The following is a 24,980-nucleotide window of genomic DNA, read 5'->3' on the forward strand; positions in this document are numbered from 1 at the left end:
CAGCTCATAAAATGATATAAGTAAAAAAGGAGCAAGTTACTTGCTGACTTAGCAGAGAATCTATGGAAAACATGGCATTTAAAAAACCCAAACCAACAGACCTTTACACTACATGCAATGCTAGTCTTGAGCAATCCACAAACACATATTTTGTGAAAACCATTCTAGGAAGCTGAAAAAGCTAAAAAATTCATGCAAAATCATGTTTTAAAACCAAGCAAAATGTTGATTTCTCTTTTCTGCAAAGACCAACCTTATAATTATTTTTTTAGAAGCCAAGTATCTCTTCTGAGAACAGAAATCCCATTTCTGGTCTACTGCTTAAAGTCAAGAGAAATCAACAACTATTTATTGATTAGTATAAAAGTAGAAAATAAGGACAGAAGAGAAGCGAAAAATGCATTTGCTACAGGAGATTCCACCCCCTACATTTTCCAAAAAGTTCAGAACAAGTTTAGCTACTTTGTTAGGAATTTAATCTAAAAACAAACTTTACTTAGAAATATGCTTATGATTCCATAAAAAAAAAAAAAAAAAAAAACAAAAAAAACCAAACAAACAAAAACAAGTACACTGAGGCACTTAATATTTAATAAAAATGAAATTTTTATCTTTACAATAAGAGCTTCATTCGGCATTGGATACATCTAATAAACACATGAAATTTATGCAGGTCCCTAAATATGTGTTAGGCTTGGTAATAGTCATGATTCTATCACCACTTGTGTGAGAAACACAATGGTCAGTAACTGAATACTCATCAGAAAAAGCAGGCTCATAAATCTGATTAACTTCATGATTTGCATTGCTGATTTTTTTTTCTGCTTTTTTTGTTAAAATAAGTACTTTCTTACATATATATAAACAATAAAGCACAGAAAAGGGTCAGGATATATTCCTTCTACACAAATTAATTTTTGTGTGCAATTCTAGATTTCAAACAATATACAATGCAATAAGAAATTGCACCCAGGCATATCACATTTCTGCAGCAGGATAAATTTTTTTCCACTGTGGAAAGGTGTAGGTTTTTTTTAGGGAAGGGACAACTTGATCAGTGCTCTTCACAAATAATACCTTTTTTCTTTCCATTGTAATACTTAATAGTATATATCCATATCTATTACAGTGTAAAAAAAAAAAAAAAAAGGTTTAACAGTTGAGTGAGGTTAGGGATATCAGGTTTGTATAGATCTGTGATGATCTATGTTGTCTGAACTTGTTTGAAAATTCTTCATCTGAAAATTCTTCTTTCTCCAGATCAGACACTGACTTGTCTCATTTACGACAAGTGTTTATATAAGGACCCACAACAACACTTTTTCTGAGGAACAACTACTAAGTATAATTTTTCCTAATGATCAACATTTTCTCTGCTTTCTCTTATGCTTAAATAAATATTATACCAAAGAGCACAGGAAAATCCTGGACTTCATGAGCTTCTACGAAAAAATCATGCCTAGACTAATTTCAGATCTGCTGTAATCTCTCAAAGAAGTGTAAAAACAAAAAAGATTTAATAAAAAATAGAAACTAAAAAAGAGTGTATTGACAGGTGTGTCAAATTGTGTTCTCAATCCAAGAAAAAAGGAAAAAAAAAGGAAAAAGAACCCAGGCTGTTTTCTGAAATAAGGAAAACAGAAAAAGACTAGAGGAAAAATAAATCAGTAAAGAATTCTGAAATTGTAACACTGTAAAATGTCTACAAGGATAAAAAAACACTCCTTGGAGGCAATGGGGGTTTTTGACTTGTCAAAAAATCCACATAAACATTGTTATATTTCATGTCAACTACTTCTGGCAGTGCTGTTTTCTCTCCAAAAGATAGCTGGCCACCCTTGCTTATCCTGCATTTCCAATGAGAAACAGTGACCAAATCAGTGGAATTAACTGTAAACAGAACATGAAACACTTCGAAGTAGGAAACTACTGACTTAATGCCTGTGGTACAGTCTTTGCATTAAAAACCAAAACCCAAGCAGTGTTTCAAAGATTATTATACTGATTATTCATCCCATAATAAACTCCAAATTTAAGTGTGCAGATCCTACAGGGCTAAGAATATTCCCAAAATGAAATAATCCACATAAGAAAAATAAGAATGGAAACCCCTGATTCTTACAAATCTTGGTAGTCAACCAAACAGCTCAACCTATGATGGTTCCTGTTTATGAATTTATATGAAATCTATTTGAAATGCCTAAAAAAGTGAGAAAAATCCAGAATTTTAAGGTGCTGCATATATTATATGAATAACACAGTTATTAATATAGATATCTGATATAAGTTGTGATGGCTGTTTCTAACCATATTTTTAAGAGAATGAAAAACTATGAGGGCAGGCTGAATAAAATTATTATAGCCATATAATGCTAGGGTGGCTATTCTTAGGGGAATAAAAAAAAAGCTGCCTAAATATGAATACAGTTTCCTTCTTAAAGCCTATTCTTAATAGAGTATTTAATAAGTATGCAATACAAAATTGATTGGCTGCAGTTAGAGCAAAACACAGAGTAATTTACTGAATAAAAACTTCAACAAAATCTCCTCGTGGTGATGCATCCCTCCCTTCTCCTTGGGCTGCACAATCATCTCAGAAATACTCATGGGCTTCTGCCTTGAGCTCATCACAAACATTGCTTGCTCCCATTAACTTATGTTGGCTAACAAGCCAACTCTTTCTAAGTGAACAGTCTTGAAAATTCATTGTTCTTGCCTAAACTAATGAAATAATGACTTGAGCAGAACAACAGTTTTGTTATCCAACCTTTAAAGAAAGTTACTGATCCAAATTGTTGCCAAGACAAAGCCACTATGACTAAAGCCCATTCTCTTGTGATCCTGGGAGCAGCAGTCCTAAATTGAGAGTTGTTGAGCTCCAGGACCAGAGCAGGATTTGGACAGCAGCCTCCCTCTGTGTGTGAGCCCTCTCAGAGGCAGTGAACACCCAGGTTTGCTGTTCTTGGGAGAACACTGACCAACACCAGTGAAAATGACATGAGAAATTTAAATGTTTAATGAATGCTACATCACATGTAGCTGGGAATCAGTCAGGAGGTCACCTCCCAGACTGCTTTGAGAAATGATCAGACACTTTTACATGTAACCACCCTGGTCTTTGTTATGGACTGATGTAATGCTCTGGACCCATATGTTGTCCTCTAGACATTTTTTTAAATTTTCTTTTTTCCCTTTGCTTTCTTTTGCACATAGACAAATTGCACCTAGATAAAACAATGGGAAATTTAATCTCTGTACACTTCACCATCTTCTTCTTGGGTGTGGGGGCTGAAAGACCCCAAGGACTCTGGATTTAAGTGAAAGTGAAAATCCTCTGACCTTCAGAAGCCTGGAAAAAATGAGCCATTGCTGGCAAATGCATGAATTAATTCAAAGAATTTAAATCATGAGCTTGTAGCTCCTCCAAGATGAGAAAGTGAGGGGACAAAGTTTTCCTCACCTGCTACTGCATTATATTCCTAATGGGAGGAGAAGGATTAGTTGTTTATTAGCAAATTATCTAAGAATGTTCCTATTCATCACGACTGATTCTGAGTTTTAGAAATTATTTGGGCAGCTTTAGAAAGTAGTTTCACATGAAACATTGAGGGTTTGTTCCAGCACTTATTTATATTATGCATTTCCTTCCTTGAGAAAGTGCCTGTCCCTCTGTAAAAGATAAAGAATGTGGCTCTGGACATTTAGAGCTTTTAAATGCAAAGACATAAAATTTAAAAGAAACATTTTTTATTAAAGGTAAATTTCAGCTCAGAGTATATTTCTCAATTTGAACATCCTCTCTGAAGGATTACAGTTTCAGAAAATAGTTCATATTATTCACTCTTTGACTATGCTTCCTATCATCTAAGAATTAAACCACTGCTTATTCTTTCAGTTCCTCCAACTTCCTCATTACAAAATCTATTTTATCTGTCTTTGATTTCAAAATTATGACCGCTAAAATGTTAGATGATAAAATGGTCTTTTGAATGATCATGATTATGTTTCCTCAACAGATGAGTCCAGACAGAATAGTTCGGGCATTTCTGGTAATAAAACTTAGAAGATAAATTGGTTCAGATCACTTGTTATTATAATGTCAACAATTTCCTTGTTCTAAATCAGGCTAGCACTTCCATTTCATTAAATGTTTTGAAAATGTCTTTCTAAATTAATATTGGCTAGGAAAGTTTTTTGTTGTTCGTGGTTTTGTTTGGTTGGTTTTTTTTTTGTTTTATATTTTTCTATTTGTCTGAAAATGTACACAGGTTTGGCTTTATGATAAATTTGAAAAATTGCAGGTTTTGCTTGCTCAGTTGAGACAAGTTAGATTTTTAGTACTTGATTTTCTCAGTGGTTCCATTTCTACTGCATATGTTTCCACCTGGATGAATTGACCTGTCCTTGCAACTGCAGTTTTGAGATGCAGCAGATTATTATGTCATTAAAAATCAATGGAGCTTAGGCAATGTATATGTTGAGGAGAAAAGCCAGAGCAAGGCAGTATTGATGAAAGCACATTCATTACAAAGGAAGGAAAATGTTGGAACTATTGACAGGAAAGTGGTAAAAGAGCAGTAATTTCTTCAGCTACTCTACCAAGTACAGCTGGTACAAATAAAGACTGAAAGAGACAAATAAAGAACTTATTGGCATTAAAGCAAAAGTTTGCACCTTGGATTCTCAAGTGTAGAATTTGGCTTAAGACAACTGAAAGACAGTGATAAAAACTGGCTTAGGGAAGAGACTGAGACTGGGAACTGTGAGGACAGGTGAGATGGTTTTAAGACTTAGGAGATGGGAATCAAGGCTGCCAGCTACCCATAACAATCAAACTTTTTAGAAAGTGAAAAACTGTTTCATTCTGCATAAATGGCCAAGTGAGTCAGTACTTTGCAAAAAGATGTTCTCCTTAGCTTGCTTTCTTCAACACACTTGTACTTGGAAAAATATCAAATCAGGTTTTGCTTAGTAGCTACTTGACACAAAGTGTATCAAAATATACAGCTTTTATAAAGTCTCCAGGGACAAATTTCAGTCTGTTTATTTAAGGGCTTTAATTTTGTTGAGTTTTCCTGCTCATAAAATGTATTGCTGCTTGTAGCATTGCTGATGACAAGACATCAATATTTGCTTCTCTGAGGAAGGCACTTCCTATTCAAGCAATTAAGAACCATGGCTCCAGACAGAATATGATTTGGTGTAAATCAACTGGCTGTGACTGAATGAATTATTTTCACCATAAACCTACAACTAAATTATGATTTCTTCCTGTTGAAAGGGCTGCTATACCCAACATTCTTCAAACCTTGTCTTTCCTGATCAAAGGCCTGGGCACATTTTAAGGGAAAGTGTATTCCAGGTGCTGTCATGTCACACAGTAGACTGTGAGATCATTTGGCCTCTATGCAATACATAAATAAGACTCTACTCTACATAAAGAAAAGTGAAATTTTCACTCCAGAATAAGTTTTCAGTATTAACTAATGACTCTTCTCATAACTATCCAACAATAAATGGTAAACTGGGTCCTGATGAAAGTATGTCACAGGTCAAGAAGCCTGGGGCCTTTTCCCAGTAATACTACAACATAACTCCAGCTTATTTGAGAAATTTCCAAAGTGTTTTGTACGGTCTCATACACACGGATAAAAAGGGGAAAGGAAATTTTATCCACTGAAGCAGACCTCCTTAAAATCTGAATTGCGGTCAAGCATAATTCAGTAGCATGAAAAATACGCAAGATTGAATAGATAATAGTCATGCTTATTTAATTTTAATTCTTAAAATGCAAATTCTAAATGCAGTAATGACTAAATTAACATCCACTTTAAAGGAGACTGCTCTGAGAAAGACATTTTAAAGGTCTTTAAAGATCTTTAATATCTCTTATGATCTAAACCTTTCTATGAAACGTTTCATGTTTTATATTGCATTCTCAAAATCTCCATGTGGAGAAAAAATATTAAATGTACAAACAGAACACCTGAATGTAAAAAGGAAATTATTTCTTAGCCAAGAGAAATGCAGATTGTCAAACAAAAAGATCAGAATTATTTCTTTAGCATGTCATACAGGAGATTGAGATAGAAATATAGACTGCACCCCATTTCTCTCTGGCAACAGACAAATCAAGAAACAAACATCAAAAGGTATCCAGCTAAAATACAAATGGAGATTTCAAGATTAAGATTATAGGGTTTGATTTTGTTTCCCCCTAATACTTTGATATATACTTCATAGTGAATTCTGCAGCCTTATAGTTAAAAAAAAAAAAAAAACAACAACAAACTTTGAAAATGTATAAACGTGGCTCTGTAATTCTGGAAGAAAAAGTAGCCTTCTCTTTTCAGCATCCCATTCACTTGTTATTTCTTCCTCGGTTTTTTCCCCCTATTCTCTCTTCTGTTACTGCTGTCAGCAAAATCTGTGTTACTCATAACCTAAAGGACTCTCTAGTCTTCTCAATAAGAATATTTAACTTTGAAACTCTTCTTATATTTTCAGATAGTGGAATATCAAAATGCCTTCAAAAGCATCAGCAGCCTCAGCAATTAAATTCAATGAGATACAGCTCCAGGATAATTTTTTATTTTGCAAAATAAAGAGTCTGAGGCAAGAGCCAATTGATGGAGATACTACACAGTTTCTGTGAAGCTGAGGTTGAGGTCCTGAAGATTTCAAAGTATTCAACAACATGTGCTATTAGATTGGAAAGAATTATTAAAATAGGTGGTTTTGCAAAGTCATCTAAAATCTTAGTAGTGAAATTTGCTTGAATAAACTGAATATTCATTCATGGCTCTTATGCAGTTTATCCATTTTGTATTTAAACTCTCCCAAAATGTATTTTAGCTTCTATTAAAGAGGCTCTCCTCTTTCAATGGAAACCACTGCAATGACTATATTTTCAAATTAAAATTAAAAGCCAACCAAAAGCATGTTACAGAAAAGGATCAAGTGATTTAATGCTTGGGGTTTTTTTTTATAATTCTGTAGTGTAACTTCCTTGCTTGTAGCTACATGCTCTGAATAATAAATCAAAAGCTGTGAATCAGTCAAAATTATAACCAACAACCTCAAAATAGGGTTTTTCTCCTCTTCTGAATGCAGAGCTTCAGGTTTATAAAGTGTGTATTAATACAGTAAATATTAAAATATTTCTAAAAGATAAGAGTAGGAACTACCAAGAAATTCTAAAATCCTGAAAGCTATAGAGAAAACTTTCTTAAATGCTTACAGAGAGCAGCAACTAGATAGAACAGGATAAAGGTCCACTGAGGATTTTTAAATTAAAAAATGCCATCCTCAGTTCAAGAAATTTTTGAGCCACACATCAGTGGAGAATGTCAAAGTGAGAGTACTCAGATGTAGTCAGATACAATTATTAAAGAGGTGAGCATTAACCAGTGAGTTACAAGCATCTAAATTCTCATTATAATGTACAACTGTAGCTTTGTAGCTGCAAAATCCCTAATACACATTAGTAATTCTGAAATTGTCAGCTAAAAAATCATATTATAAATGTGATGTTTCAAATTCATATTCTTATCTATCTACATTTTCTTTCTTTCTCAATACTCATTTTTCTCTTCCCCTTTTCTCTGCTAGTTGACATCTAGCAAAAAGCAATTTCGTATATCTGGAATTGCACACCTTTTGAGTTTTATTTATTTATAGTACATTTTTCTAGAGATAAATTAGCTATTTTTGCTCTTCAAAGAATTACCAAAATGTTGAAACTGAATCTTCAAATATTTTGTCAATTACTTTTTCCTGATATTACTGATGTGGCAGAAAAGAATTATAGGTGCCTTACAGGTTAAATTTTGCCAAGCAATATTATCTTTCTCCATATCACATATAAAGTTACTCATATGCACTAAAATACAATGCATGACTCTAAGCTGCAGGTATTAAACAGCATATTCATGTCAGCAGCCATCATGTATAGTCACAGAAAGGGGGAAAAAGCCAGGAACAAGACTAAAGGGTGAAAGGAGAAATTAAAACTGAGAAAATTTGGAGGCTGAACACAAATTAAAACTCGGTTTAAGCAATCTTTGCAGAAGAGAGTGATTTTGAGACCGAATTTAAAAGGGACAGGAGAACCATGAAAAAATGAGAAGCAGCAAAAGATGGCATGGCATTACAGAGAAAGCATTTCCTTGCTGACGTGGAGAAGACATGAGCACTGTGATTGAGAGTGTGAGTAAATGAGAGCAGAAAATTAAGGCAGGTAATTTTGGTAAAATGGGACAGAAACTGAATGTATTCTGTTAGGGAATAGTCTGTTATAAATAGACTAGAGGACACTTTTAAAAAGGTAAGCATGCTCAACAAAATGACGTAGAGGGCCTGGAGTAAAATATAACATATACTGTGGCGTGGAATTTCACTTTCTAATTCATTTGGAAATTGAAATTCAAGTGGGAAAACTTATGCAAACAGGTAGTCATTTATTGTTATTATATCTCAATACTTTTCAGAATGTACAAAATGTTGCAGAATCTTATTTTTTGTTTTTTAATCTAACTGTTAAATTCAAAGTCAAGAAGTCCCCTCATCTCACTGTTAGTCTTTGACTTGCATCTGAAGTCATTGCTCTCTGAATGTGATGCTCCTGACACAGTGTAGGAATGCCTTTTTTTTTTTTTTAATTTTATAAAGTAATCTTTAGAACTTCTCATCCCTTCCCCCTTCTCCCTCACCTCATTTTCCCTTTTCTGGTTTGTTTTTTGCTTGTTTTTGAAAGACAAAAGAATTACTTTAAAAATTCTTCTGTTGGTATTCCAGGAGCAACGCAGAGTACAAAATAGAGAAAAATCAATATTAGACTTGCTTTATTTCTGAAAAAAACCCACAAAACTGAAATTGATGTGTGCTTTTCACCAAATGCAGCACAAATCACTTCAAACTGCTGGACAGTAGACCTCTCAAAAGGAAAGTTAGGAAAATGCTTTTCTCGAGTGAAGAAATAGCAATCTTAGTATGCAAGAACTGGTGATTCAGAACATGATACAAACAATATACTGGACCAACAGTTCATAAGTCAATTGGTATTTTTTGTTCAAATGAAGATAAAAAGCACTTGGTAGTAGCTACAAATATTGTTATGTTAGATTGAATGCAAATAACAGAGAAATCTTGAAAAATTACAGCAGAAATAAAGAAGGTAGGAAAATACAAACCTGGAAGCCTGCCTATATAAACATCAAACATAAAACTTGCATATCATACTTTCACCTGTCTATATGTTTGTGGTTTCAACTTCCTCTAAACATGCATATATTTATATATTCACAGGAGTTATGCTTTAACTTAAACCAGATCTTTATTCTTTTCTTCTTCATGCTTAGGAGGTAAATATTTTCTTTTTTAAAATACTTCCAAATGACTTGCAAAAAATTCTCAGAACATACTCCATAAGAGATTGCCACTGTTTTCAAGTAATAACTTTGATTTTTTTGGAAAATTCCATTTTGTACTCTTCTAAAACATACTTTTTTTTTTTTTGAAGTTTGATGCCTGACTACATATCCCACAGTTTATTAAAACTACTGTTTCTGCTCTAACATCATTATCAAACAAATAAAATATTTTTAATTTTTAAGAATTATTTATTACACCAAAATATATCTATTATTTCTTTGCCACACCTTAATTAAATTCTAACAGAAGAAATACCTTCTGTCCAAACACCATGATAGTCCATACAATTTTTATATTTTTGAAGTTCTTATTTTTGCTTTGTTATTACTCCTTCAGGAATGGAATTTCTGAATAAATTTTGGATATCTAAAAACTGTTTGTTGCCCTACACCCCAAATATATTTTTCTTTTAAAAGGTATTATTTATTCATCCTTTTCCCTTAGCTCACTGATCACCACAGGCTAATATACCTGTATTAATAATAGTGCTTAGAATATTTACAAACCTTAGAAAACTAGAAAGCAAAATTCGTTAATGCTACTGTACATAGACACAGGTGCCTTTGCTGTAGGAAATAAACATGGAAAAATTATGAATATTTTCTTTTCTATACTTGGATATAAAGTCTGTACATGTAGACCAAAACTAAAAAATACACATTACAGTATCTTAGAGTCTTCTACATAAGCATTACAAGACACAGCTTCTATTGCATCAAGATTATTGAGGGAAAGAAAGAAATCAGGACTTTCACCATCAGTAAAGATCAGCAATCTGGCCTTTCCAAAGGTCACTGCTTCAGGTAAACATGCAGACCTCCCTGCCATACAAATGTGAACTAACAACCCACAGCACTTCCTACAGACCCTGAAAACACACAGCTCCAATGGTATTGTTAAATACAAGGGGGAAAAATGGTTATCCACTATCTCATAGGGCAATGATTTGGGAGAAAGGACATTCCAGAAGCAGAAACTCTCATTGGCTCTGCATGGGAGTAGGGAATTGATTGTTCCTTCACTTCTCAAAATCAATAGAATCGTTTGTAACACACCATAAATATTTTAGATTTTATCATGAAGAGTATTATATGCACCTGGGGCCACAAAAGTTTTCTTCATGGAAGTCTTAACACTTTTTACTGGAATAAAACACGAAGCTATTTCCTCAAAGTTACAGCTACACTTGGACACAGGCATTTTAAGGGTATAATGCTTACATTTCTGGAAGCTATCTTAATTAAAAACCATCATAGCTTTTATTTTAGCCACATAAAATTCAACCACGTGATGGTATAAGAAAGGACAGGAAATTTAGTCAAATTGTTTAAAAGTGTTATAATTGGAAAATGCAATCCTTAATGTTTTCATCATGTTTAACCAACACTGCAGGTAATCCTCTGAAAGTCATTACCTGTTAAAGTGAATGTATCCTGTCACACTGCACAGAAAGTCAGACAGATAAAGACAAGATGAAGAAGCTCCTCTCATTGATGAGAGCCAGAAAAGCTATTGAGAATGGGGAGGCTCTAAACTAAATTTTCTCTCCACATGAATAAAATGTGCTGCTGCTGCCACATGAATATTGCAGATTTTCTCTGGATAAGGGATTTGGGGGATTTTTCTCACGTCGGTAATAATTCTCAATGAGACACACAGAAAATATTATTAGATTAACATATAACCAGACAATCTCATCTTTGATGCCTTTTTTATTTCACTAATGTCAAATCTGGATAAATTAATGAGTAATAAAAATTCTTAATAAACTAAGTTTAAAATAAAGTAATATTATCTGAAATTATGAAGCAAGATTTCACAGTATTTAGAAGTTCATGTGCTATACAGAGAGGAACAAAATTTTAACAGTAATGCTGTTTATAATGATGCTATAATTTTATCTCTGGAAAAATACTTTAAATTGCTTTTGTGTGCTAAACTGTCCTGTTGATTTGATAAGTTTTTCAAAAGACATGAGTTCTATATTTTTTTTTTTTGCATTTCAAAAGTTTTAATGGTGCAATGAAAGAGTGCAAAGAGTGAATTGCTTGCTTTCTCAATCTCAGACTAAATTCACTTTTTATATGCACATAAAGTGAAAGGTCTTTTTCAACTGCTTGGAATGGAGATGCAAAATTACTTCAAATTGTACAAATCCTCAAATTACTTCAATTTTAATCCTCAGATTAGGAAAAAAAATTAACACCAGTCTGTTTACCAGTAAGAATTTTCATTAACATCATGTTGTATGTTTTGCCTAAGTTCTCCCTTTGCATCAAATCCACTGTTGATAAAAGCAATTCTGCACTGTTGCCTAAACTCTACAAACCATAAGGGGGATTAAAATTTACTAATTTACTCTTTTCCATAATATGCATATATTAAAAAAATAAAATTTTCACAGTAAATGAATGTGTGTCCTTCTTTCTTTGCTGCATCCATCTTAACATGCCATACACATACTTTCTGTTCAAGAGACTCAGAGGCACAAAATTAAAAGTATGTTCTTAAATTTTATGCATGCTAAATATCTTTAAACTACTTAGCAACCACAGAAAAGAGGTTTCCAAAATAAGAGGCAAAAAAACTTAAAACAGCAAAATTCAGTGAAATTAAGTGAATCCTCTCACTGAAGATTTTAAATTTGAAAAGATTTTCAGTACAGGTTAGAAATTCCTTTTAAAAGGGACTTTTCTAAAAAAGAAGCAGTTGAATCACTGTTCAACTTTGACATTAAGACTCTTGTAAAGTGTGCTTTAAAAAAAAAAATACAGATGGAACTTAGAATAGCACTGAAGCTAGTTAAAAGCACCTAAGGACAAACTGCAAGAACAAAAATTGCCAAGGTAAAAGTGTTATTGAAGGTATGTACAGTTGTGTGTTCAAAAATACATTTACCAATAATGTAATCAGGAAACAACTGGTATAAAGATTCCATGTTTCTAATAGGAAAAAAGTCACAGATACCTTTCAGTTAAAAAGCAATGTAAATCAAGTTTACTTATTAGAAAATTATTTTGTTCTTAAATAATTCCAACTGGTTACAGGTACACTCATGATTATGACATTATGAATTTATTTAATTACTAAATTCAATTTGAATATACAGCAGGTATACTTTATCTAGAAATTTTAACTTTATGAAAAACATGTTATCCTCTCTTATCAGTCAGTAAGGAATACACTAAGAGATCACATGGGAAATTCCATGTTACATTTCCAGTATCCCTTGTTAAACAAGCTTTAAGCTATTTTAAGAAAAAAAATAGTTTATAAAGACTTACATAAAAAATAAAGGTTTCTCTTACATGTTTTTTAAGGTCAGTTAAAAGCAGAAGGTAAAAAGAGATAAAGCCAATAAGTAATCTCTTTATGACAAACTAAAGAGTTGTCATTATCCATTAGAGGTGGAAAAAACCCCACCTTCACTACTAAATGTGAACAGGAACTTGTACAGGGATTAGATAACTGTGCAAAGATGTTTGGAGCAGAGGCAGCTGAAAGTCTGAAATTACACTGCTGAGCTCCTGGGCTGATTCCTGCTACTTGCCAGCTACAAGCAGATGAGACTAGTTGCAAGTTTAGCTAACAAATGGTCTAATGTGGTTTAGCATGCTCTAAATCCCACCATTATTGGAAAGACATGAGTTGTGCTTGTGCCCAGAGACTGTTTAGACTGGGAAAGCTGCAGGCTCATGGTTATGCAAAGATCACTTGCTGACGAAAAGAAGCACCTGGAAAGAACTAGTGTCAGGGAAGAGAATGGAATTTGGAAATAAGGTGGAAAAGATGCTGACTAGAAGAAAGATCCTGGAAGAAAAGATCCTGTAGCACAGAGAATTATAGAATATCTCAAATTGGTTGGATTAGTTCCATCTCCTTGCTCCTCACTAAAACTAAATCATGACTAACAGCAACATCCAGGCTCTGCTTGAACTCTTACAGGCTTGGTGCTGTGACCACTTCACTGGGGACCTGGTTCCAGTCCCTGACCATCCTCTCAGTGAAAAGCCCTTTCCTCATGACCACTCTGAACTTCCCCTGATGCAGCTTCACAGCATTTCCTCTTGTGCTGTTGCTGGTCAAGAGAGATGTGTGGAGACAAGGAGCAGGTAACACCTAAGAATTTTGGTCAGTGATGTCCAACATCTGTAAATGCAAAGCAGTGGTAGAGCTCAACCTGATGGCTGGAACAGCAGCTACCACTCTACCCCAGTAGAGAAGTTCAGACCTCCTAAGCTCAGCTCTAAGGGAAACAAAATTAATCAGTAAGTGAAATGAAGTTGACTAAAAGCTCTGATATATTGGAAACTAGATCCACTGGAAGTCATCACTTTCCCATGAGAGTACTAACATTTTTGACAACAAAACTCTTTGGGAAAAAAAAAAATCTACAGTAAACACTAAAAACCCAACAAAATGAACACACACACACAAAAAATTAGTTACAACTGCTGCTGGTGTCTACACACAAAGCAGTGACAGGAAACAACTGTCATCTTGACAGACCTCTAGGCTCAGACCATCTATTTTCCAGACGGCTGTTGAAAGTATAAAAATATATAAACACACTTGAAAATGCTTGCTTCATCATTTTTCAAACTGTTCCTCGAACACATGGCATCCAGGAGAGCTCCCTAAGAAATACAGAAGAATTGCACTCAGCTTGATTTTTCCATCTCTCCCTTTCCTTGTTCTGATCTATGGTGGCAAATTTTGCTATTTTATTATACTTAACCTAAATCCTAGGGATTTTACTTAGCTCTACAGAAACAGTTTCTAGTTTTCTACAAGTTCCTATTTAAATGAGAACACCTAGGCTGACACCTGGAGCTATCATTATACTCGTTGCCCAAATTATATCCATCATGATCTAATTACTAAATATGCAAATAATTCAATATTTCTGAAGTTTCCAGAATTCTACTTTGAGTTGTGCCATGAGTTCTCCCAGTGTTGTCACAATGGGATATTTTCTGTGATAAGTATCTTACATTAGAAAAAATTATCAGAAAGTTGGAATTAAACTTCTATTTGGCTGTATTTAACTGTCTTGCCTCTCCAAAAGAGGACTTTACCATTAGGTACACAGGACAGTATTTAGATCATAACTTCTAAGTAAAAGAAAGTTCTGGTAAGGACAAAAGAGAGCAATAAAACAATCCTGTGATGCTGTACTACTAAATTCTGTGGTACAGATGAACCCTGAAGAGACCCAGAAATGAGGTCGCAGAGGAGTTTTAAAGAAGTTAAATTGCTGGCAGAAGACCAAGTGTGTGCCAAATTAAAGGGGCTAAAAAATTAAGGGTCTAGAAAACCACCATTCTCAAGAGCAAGACTGACAGAAGGGTTCTGTGCTGTGGGAATAAATTCAACTTAATTTTTAAAGGAACTTTTAGTGACTTTTCAAGTTTATTAATAGAGTTATGGACTAAGTCCCATGGAGAAACTTGGTAAAATCCACATTAAAAAAACCCAAAAAAACCCAACAAAAAAAACACCACCCAGAAAACACAAGCAAATTGCATTACAATATTTCTGTAGAACACAAGGAATGACTGGAATGTCAGAATTTCTTACAAACTAATCATGACAAGGCTGAAGCCTGAGGTCAAGTTCCTAATTATTAGGATCCAAATCAAATCATTATGAGCCAGCAAATATTGTCCCCATTTACCACTACTTAATCTCAATTTATTTCAACTCAAATATACTGAAGCTTATCAGATGAAATGTTAAAGAGTAATTCTACACAAAACCAGTACTTCATAAGATGTGGAATTAAGAAAACATAACTCCTGCCAAAAGAACAAAAAGCTACAATCAGAGATCAACGGACTTGATTTTGAGTAAATATTTTAAGGCAGACAAACTCAGACACACCTTTCTGACAAGGCCTGTCAGTAGGTTATTTACAGAAGTACCAGTCTCAAAATACTCACAGATTTTGTTCATCTCTGCTTTCTCAATGCTTATATTTTCAGCACTGTTTTTTCAATAGGAATAGAGAACGCCCTCATTCAGATAGCAGGTGACACAGAGTTGGGTTGGTGTATTGATCTGCTGGAAGGTCCTGCAGAGCAATCTGGCTTATTGATGGGCCAATTGCCTGAGGTTTAACAAGGCAAAGTGCCATGTTCTGCACCTGAGTCATAACAACCCCAGGAAAGTCTTAAAGTTTGGGACAGTGTGGCTGGAAAGGTGCCTGGGGGAACAGGACCTGGGGGTGCTGGTCAGCAGCAGCTGAACATGAGCCAGGTGTGCCCAGGGGGCCAGGAAGGCCAGTGGCACCTGGCCTGGAGCAGCAATGGAGTGGCAACAGGACCAGGGCAGGGATTGTCCCCTGTGCTCAGCCCTGGTGAGGCCACACCTCAAATCCTGTGCCCAGTTTGGGGCATCTCACTACAGGAGAGGCATTGGGGGGCTGGAGTGAGTCCAGAGAAGGACAGTGGAGCTGGGGAAGGGTCTGGAGCACAAGTGATGAGGAGCAGCTGGGGGAGCTGGGGGTGCTCAAACTGGAGAAAAGCAGGTCCTTGGGGACCTTATCACTCATACAACTACTTCAAGAGAATTTGTAGTGAGATGAAGGTTTGCCTCTTCTTCCACATAACCAGAGATAGAAGAAGAGGAAATAGCTTCAAGTTGTGCCAGAAGAGGTTCACATTGGACAGTAAGAAAAAATTTGTCACTGTAAGGGTTATCAAGCAGTGGAACAGTCTGCCTAGGGAAGTGGTAGAGTCACCACTCTGAAGGAATTTAAAAGACCTGTAGATGTGGGGATTAGAGACATGGTTTTGTGGTGGACTTGTCAATATCAGGTTAAATTGGACTCATATTTAAGTGTCTTTTCCAAACTAAATGATTCTATGATTCTATGAGTCCATATAATAAAAAGTTTATTTTCCATGTACATCAAGTGTTTCACAATTTTTTCTTTAATCTTGAACCCATTTAAGGCTGTATATTTTATGTTCTGTCAAGGCAGCAAGCACAAAGCAGCAAGATAGGAGTTTTGCCTGGGATCAATACTAGGAATTGCTCTGATAAACCAAAACACAGCATTCTTCTTGGTCAGATGTTCAATGAGATAAATCAATACCACAAACTCCTGTGCTTTCATAAATATAAACAGAAGACAATGAGTAGTTTTAAATGAAGACTTTAAAATATCTCAGAAAATTAACCTGACAATCCTTTTATTTGTACATTAAGCTGAATATTTATAAGTGAAGCCTTGTTACAGAGAATGCACAAAAGACGAAACACAGACCTTAAAATACAGGTGAGCCTCTTTTTAATTGCCAAGTGGTAACTGCCATCTAAAAACTGTCAATAAATATTTTCTGTTGGACCTTTTTTAGTGTTCATTCAGGAAATTCAAGGATTCAGGTTTGAGAAGTGGATTCCTGTACCAAGATATCCATGAGTTTATGAACACTAAGTAAACAAGGTAAAGGAGGAAAACTTTTATTGCATTTTAACAGAAAAACTATGCATGTTATTTCTGGCATTTAAAAATGCTTCACTGGTTCAAAGAGAAGTAGTGGAGCACTGACTGAATAAGAAGGCACTGAGTGAACAGGTTTGCAGAGCAATGATTGTCTTTGGATTTGAGAAATGTCACAGTTAAAAAAGCAAAACTTGTCAGGTCATAGCACAATGGAAATACTAGGTCTTGCAAGTACCCTCCTGAGTGAGAGTAAGAATTTAGAAAGGAAGGGTGAATTTGAAGGCACACAAGATATGAAGCTACTAGGAAGAGTGAAGACAAGGAAAGTGAAATAAAGTGAAACATGACATAAGATAATAGACAAGAGTAGAAGATAGAAGAGAAAGAGTTTTAACACATGGTGGCACAAAAGAAAATGTTATTCCTTCTTGCGAATATGGAACTCAAAGAATTACAGTTCACACCTATTAAAATTTCTGACAACTGACATTTGAAGCAAATGTATGACATGTAGCAAAAGTCGTATTTGGTCATATTTGCAGGATTGTGATCAAGTTTTTTTGGAAAGATGTCTTATTTAATTATGATTACTTTGGGAAAAATATAATATTCAAGCCTATAAGCTGAAAGTTTGCACACATAAAAAAAGAATGTTTCCACAATTTCAACAGAAGATCAGAATAATTTGTGTGAATTTCTTCTCCATGACGGCACTGAATATACCACAGCCAACTAAATCTAATAAACTTTTCTTTGATAAGTAGATGGAAATGACAGTCAATTTCTTTAACTTTACAAGTCAAGAGAAAAAAAAAGATGTTGAATTCCTCTTGACTTGCTTATTACAGTCCTCTAGAGAACTAGATTTTATTTGAAATCTTAAGGCAATTGCATTACTTATAATGGTATCCAAAAATCATAATATAGCTAGCAGAAAATTGAAAGGCTACGAATAAATGAAATAATAATTATTTTATTTAGTAAAATAAAAGCCAGCCCCATGTATCTGGAGAAAAAATATCAACCAATATTTAACCAGAATTATAAACTTGTTTTAATAGGTTCAACAGCTCTTCTTTAAGGAATACATAGCTAAAGGCAAAAAATAATCACAGACTAAGAATTCCATATATTGATTTGGGATGTTAATTGCTATTATTTGTAATTCAAGTTTATCTTGATTATGATGAGAATTTGCCTGGTGGTTTTCCCAAGGGATTCTTAAGTGAATGCTTTCCATTTGTTAATATATGTTGTGGCTGCAGCAGAATTTGACTCAGATTCTGATTAGATCTTCAGCTTCTGCCAAATTAGTAGAATTATAATATTATTGTATTAATTATTGCATAAAAAATGCAGTAGATGAAGTTTCAAAATTCAGGAAGAAGAGTTCTGAAAAGTGGAATGCAAGATTTGGACAGAATAACCAAATTATATTTTAGTAAATTTCAGCACCCATGCTTTGTAGAAATGACTTCATCTATTTCAGTTTATACAGTACTTTTGATGGTGGAGGCACTGATAAATCTGCAACAAAAGTATCCCAAAAAAAAGAAAAGAAAAGAAATCTATTCTATATAATAACTGATCATTACTCAAATATCTGTATAGTGTCTAAGTAGAACAAAACAATTACCATAGTTTTAAACATCTTGTTTCAAAGCTGTGTGACTCATCCCTGCAACACATTTACTGTTAGAATAATGTAGCAGGACTTATGCTTGTGTGCACAGGATTTCTGTTCCAGAGTATTTAAAGCAAGCCATTATTCAATAAAATACCTGTTACTTGAACAGTAGATTTGAATTCACAATGTTGAATAGAAGTATAATTTTGCAATAGATTTTTGGATGTTGGACAGAATTAAGTACCCAGAGGCAAACTCAAACTCCAGTGCCACATGCACACAGATCTTTTCTCCCTGAAGTAATGAAAGGAAAGCACATTGCAGTACACAATATGACCTTTGGGTCTCTTACTTGTCAGAAGTTATAAAAAAACAACTACAGAAATTCTCATTATAAGGATTACTTGAAATGAGTTATTAAACCACTCTAGCTATTTAAAAGTAAAAAATAAGTAAAAATCAAACATAACCCTTTACTTAACCTCAGTACCAGCAAGATGCCATTTGTGAGAAAAAGGACTGACTGTTGTAATCTAATAATCCAGGGTTAAATGTAATGTTTGTTTCACCTTGTTTTCTAACTACAGTAAAATTCTGAGAAATGCCATCACTTACTATTTTCTTTTAATAGGAAGAGTTAGAAAGAGAAAGCCAATGACTTTTTTTTCTTTAACTAAATCTGAGGTTACAATATCATAGATGCCAAATATGGCTTATGTTAGATTTGTTCTTCTAATACTTTAAGGCAACGTATGTACTATTTTCAAAAATGACTGAACAAAGAAAGAAGTTTATGATTCTGAAACAGCAGTGCTTGAATGTTAATCTTCCCCTCGCAATCAGCACAACAGCTATTGCCAGCCATGCAGAAATACGCAGGAAAAACTAACCACCCAACAGAAAAATGTCCTGGAAAAAGCAGATCATTAAGATCAGGTGCAAGCAAAATGCACAAGCTCTTTCACTCCAAGCATGAGCTTAACTAACCACTCTCTCAAAAGATTGCAATATTGACAGACCTGTGGAGGAACCTGCCTCCTTTTTTGGTCAGGGGTTGTGACATACACGGCTTGTGCATACGCGTAACTTTTGAACCGCGGTTTGGGAGAAGGCGAAGGTCCCTGGGGTACACTGACTGTGATCTACAAACAAATTAGAACGTACACATGGGCAGGAGCATGGACTGCAGAAGTAACTATTGATTTTAGGAGAAACTGAAGAAAAAGAAGCAGAAAAGTCGTTTTTCAAGGACAGTGTTGGTATTCAACAGGCAAAATGGGACAGTATTGAGGAAACCTCTCATTTAATCTGACACCCTTACCAAAAGCAACAAACTGTCAGGACTCAACACCAGCAGAATACCAATGTAAAGTGAAGCTTCTTTATAATTTACAAGCAGAGGCTCAAAAAACCAAGTGATCTTTTGTCACATCTTGAATAAACAGAGCCAATACTTATCTTCTCAGTACTCTAGAAGAGAGTGAGCATCCCATGCCCAACATACAGATTAAATTTAGACAAGTAAACTAAACCTAAAATGCACTAAACACTTCAGCAGAGGCTGTCTGATATTTTCAGTAAAAAAGAATAAAATCTGACATTGCAATCATAAATTAATTCCAAATATTACGTGAGTTTTTTGAGAGAACAACAGTAAACTGAGATAGTTTTAAAATTCAAGCCGTTGTAAATAAAATGCTAAAAAAATGAAAATATATCATGACTATGGAGGAATGTCTACTGCTATTCTCTAAAAAGGTATGGATGCTCCAATTTTTTATTTTAAATGTAAGCCTCCCCAAATTTATTTTTTTCCTTGAGGCTTCCTGCCACCATCAAAATGAGCAAAGCTGTACAACTCAAGTGCAAAACACTTACTTGCTAAATAGCAACTTTTAAAACAGTCTGGTGTGAGATAAAAGCCAGTATGAAAGAAAAATACAGAGAAGTACATTTGACTTGCCTGTTGATGAGACTTTGCCCACTATGTCCATGGGGTTTTTCCCTTCCACTGGCCATTTAACATCAAACTCATGGGGTAGGCAGGGAAACAACTTTAGGACAGCAAGATAAAAGCAAAAAATGAAACTCACTTCTTGTGAAAAATGCTGTTCATGTACTTCTATGTGCTCTTCTCTGGTGACCCTTGAATGCCGTGGTAACATCTCCACTTCCCTGATGGCTTCCATAGTGACTTGCTGAGGCAGGACTTGAAAGAGTGAAGTCACATACATTAAGATGGACTTTTTATCTGGACAGGCAGTTGCAACATCTGGAAGGCAAATTAACATGTGTCATTTCAGTTCCCACATTTGAAAGGAGAAATAGTTCATTAGTTTCATGGAAAGCTGACAGACTAATGAGCAACCTATTGTCCACAGGAATACTCTAGAGACTAATTAGGACCTTGCCATCAGTTCCAAAACTGCAGAACAAACTTGCATATCAATGAGAAGGAGCCAAAGTTTATACAGGTAATGTTATTTCATCCAGCGTGAGCCTTCCATCTATATTTCTTGTGTCAAAATGCAATTTGACTATGATACCCATTAAGTTGGACTAGACATAGGAAAAAGTGTATTTGCTTGTGCTGTATAAGAACTGCAATTATAAAAAAGTAAGGACAACCTTATTTTCCAAGTCATGCCTTTTACTTTCTCCCCACATCATTTAGCCACTGAAAGCAGCAATGATGTAAGGGGGGAAAAAATTACCAGTTTTTTTTTTGTGAATGGGGTCATAAAAACCAACAATTCAAGTCCAACTACAATAAAGCTACACAGCTTTTATATTCTACTCAGTCTTGCTTTCTTCATTAAATCTGTGGAACATCAAAGTAACATGATATTCAGGGGTATTAAAATACATAGTAGAAAAACTTCTTTAAAAACCCAAAACAAAACAAAAACAAACAAACAAACAAAAAAAAAAAAAACCCACAAAAAACAAAACAAAACAAAACAAAAAAAAAACTACAAAAAAAAAAACAACCCCAAAAAAACCTCTGTAAAATCTCTATGGTCTTTAGCAGTCAGTACAAGACACTTTGTGTGAATACAAAGACAATTTCAGCTTCTGCCCATAGCCATGCTATGTATCAGCAGAAAAAGCACTTTCTCTGACTCAACAATCAAGTCAATAATGATTTGAAAAAATGTAAGGCATGTGGCAGCTCTTTGAAGTAGTTACTTTGTTATTTGCCATCGATGCTTACTTCCTACACTCAGTCTAGTGAATGAAGATGTAAAAGTACAGTTGTACAAGAGATTTATCATTAATTCCATAAATGTTTTAACATGAGCACTGGCAGAAAGCCAAGAACTATGAGTTTTTACTGCCTTAAATAAATCCTGTCTTAGCTAAGATATGAGATCACAGAAATAATAAAATAAATCAATTCTTCTACAATGTGGGGTCTCATTCTCTCTGCCTAGAACGTGGAATGGACAAGAGGCAAAGCACCTTGCAGTAAAAGCTTCACATACATTTGGAAATTAAGAAGAGACATTATATCAATTTTGGTTTGGCTTTCTGACCCATCTCCACACCTTTGCTTGGCACTTTATGAGAGAAAATTGAAGGTTTAGTTCTACTCAACATTGTCTGGAAAAATGGCACATTCCCTCTAACATTCCTACTTCTATAATATAAGTATTTTACTATAAGCATCTTCTTGTATTCTCTAGAATAGTCAAACATCATTTTGTTATACTTACTGTCCACTAGTAATTGATGTTTACATGAATAGCCATGCCAAGAATACATGCTGGATGATTAGTACCAACTGATTTTTCAATTGTTTGTTAATTATTCTCCTTTCCAAAATGTCCTGTTAACCAAATGGGCAAATGTCTTATAATTTATCTACAAAAAAATCTCACACAACAAAAAAAAAAATGAGTACTTAGCAAATAATATACCTGCCAAAAATTGATTACCTATTCTACCTGACAAATAAGAAGTACATATGCAGCTGCCAAGATCCACTAGCAAACAGGAAATTATTTAATTTTTAAATTACAACAAATAGTTAAACAGCCATAGTTGCACAGCCTGGAATATAAATCTATCTCTCAAAAGTATTTTTTATAGCCACCTGAATTATCAGAGCAGGAATGATTTCTGCTATTCTTTGCCTTCATATTTTCTTCTTTTGAACTCTACTCTCATGTACTACCTTCACCACCTGCTGAGTTGGTTGGCTATTTTAAATCCTAGTAGCTAGACAATAAATAAATTGAAATTCAAGCATTTTCCTGCAAGGAAATTCACTATTTCTTTGTAAATATGTCTACTTTCATTTTTGAGGCAAAAATATGTCATACCAATATACAACTCTTAAAAAACAATATCAAACTTGTGGAAAATACAGAAGATTTTTAATAAAACTAAGACAAGATATGTAGATTATGACATTTTTTCAATACTAATTTTGAGAAAATTATCCAGGAACTTTTTTTTTTTTTTTTTCTTCTCAGACCAATTTATCTTCTCAAATTCAACTCAGAGGCAATTCTTTCAGAAAATTCTCATCAGTTATCTTGACAAAAACTATCCAGAGTAGGATTGAAAAGAAAAAAAAAGAAAAAAAATAAACTGCAAGTCAAAATACAGTTTAATATGGGAAGCACTATAAGGTTTGCAGAAATTATATTAACTTGTTTATCAATAAGGAATCTGAAAGATTTTGGAAATCTCTGGAAACCATCCCAGTTCTTTAATAAGAGACTGTTACACCAAAGTACTGGAAAAGTTTCCAAGATGGGTTTTCCAGTTATTGAAAGGAGACTTTTCAGTACTAAACTTTATGTTGACAGATTAATATATTTCAAAAGAAAACAGTGAATTAAACTGAAATGTGCCACATGAACCATATTGTTCAGACAACTCATCTTGATATATTTTGCAATCCATGGGATTACTTAGTAAGACGTGGCTGAGCATCCTTTATCATAAAGGAAATAAAATTACCTTGTAAAACCCTAAATTTATGTGCTCCCCCTGAAAACATATTCACCCCCACCATTTAGAGAGATTAGTCTGTCCAGGGAAGGTGTCTAGTCAAATTCACAAAGTACAGACAAAGAAAACAAAACACCTATTTTGATATATGGGCCAAAATGCCTGTCTGAGCCTAAGAAGACACCACAAGAGCTCAATTTTGACCATGAATTTTGATGTAAAATAAGATCCAGTTTACCTAGAAAAGCAGTTACTTGGTACCAATTACCAAAAGAGCAGAAAGAATCTGACTTCACCCCAGAACATTAAAATAATGAAAGATAACCCAAATCCACTGCTGTTTAAGTGCAGTTGCCTTTCCAGGGTTATTACAGGTTTAATTTGGGAAACAATTTGCCTGATAAAAAGTTCACTGCAGCTGTGTTTTTATTAGCAAATATTATTGTTTTTACTGATGAGCATAACTAGAAGACTGCCTGTTTGTTAAGGATGACCACAATAAACCTGAAGTGTTCTCAAACTAATTATTTTCTAAAATATATCAAACTCCACAAAAAGTGATTCAGTAGCAAATTTTTATAAACCTTATAGCTCACAAGTGGTTGGTTCTTGCATCCATGTTTGATCAATGATGGAATCCCTGCTAACATTAGGGGATGAGTGCAAATGAGGATGATATAAAACACATAAATAAGTTCCATACCAAAAAATACAGGTCTAGCAACACAAAAAAAAAAAAAAAAAAAAAAAATCCTGCATTTTCCTACACTGTGTTGCATTATATATACAAAGCCTGCACAGAGCACAAGTTATAAATGTTTATGGAAATGCTTCTTGAAAATTTCAAACACACAGCTACCAATATAACTGTTCCTTTTTAATAATATTTTGCTTTCACCAAGCTCTGACCAACTAACAGTTCCAACACAATTTGTGTCAAGTAGTTTTACTATTTTTGTTTATTCTTTGTATCAAACCAGTAGCAAAGTAACTTTGAAAGAGAGGAGCTTACACACCAGCTGCACTGCCAGAAAGATTATATTTCTGTTCATGAATTGCTGACCTGGTTTCTTTAGATTGAGACAGATTCTGAAACATATTTTACCTTACAAAGTGCTGAGAAGCAAGATAAGACTTGAGCCCTGAAAGTACAAAAAAACCTCTGTCCTCAACACAAGCAGCTAGGATTTTCACAGAATCACAAAGAAAAAAACATAGGAAATTAATCTCTCAATCCTATACATCATCTAATATCTTTTGCTTCTATTACAATAGTAATAGATAATCACAACATTTAAATATCACCTGCTGCTATCCCAAATGAGCTTTTAAAAACTTTGCTGAATAAAAAACATTGCCTTCCACAAAAAAAAATTGAGATTCTCAAAACTGATTTGAATTTTCAGAGATTACATGGGTTTTTCTCAATAAATAAGGGCTGTTGTCATTTCTTCTATCAGAGTGGATTTTGGGGTTTTTAAAAGGCTTTTTAAAATACAACATTGATAA

The 24,980-nt window shown here is 34.2% G+C and overlaps 1 protein-coding gene across 12 annotated transcripts in view; it reads right to left on the minus strand.

The window, feature by feature from the left end:
• The window catches only part of DMD (dystrophin), a gene marked incomplete at its 3' end in the record, with an annotated part of 1,131,161 nt that overhangs the window by 699,467 nt on the left and 406,714 nt on the right, over positions 1 to 24,980 (minus strand). For 10 of the 12 annotated variants that reach the window (XM_079310881.1, XM_079310873.1, XM_079310886.1 and 7 more), the window contains exons 8-9: positions 20,603 to 20,781; positions 19,529 to 19,651 (exon numbers count right to left, since the gene is read on the minus strand). In XM_079310881.1, the coding sequence (XP_079167007.1) occupies positions 19,529 to 19,651; positions 20,603 to 20,781 (302 nt within the window). The remainder of the gene's footprint in view (positions 1 to 19,528; positions 19,652 to 20,602; positions 20,782 to 24,980) is intronic. The other 2 variants (XM_079310888.1, XM_079310887.1) reach the window with 1 other exon arrangement.

This window comes from Erithacus rubecula (assembly GCF_903797595.1).
Source record: "Erithacus rubecula genome assembly, chromosome: 1".
Lineage (NCBI taxonomy): Eukaryota > Metazoa > Chordata > Aves > Passeriformes > Muscicapidae > Erithacus > Erithacus rubecula.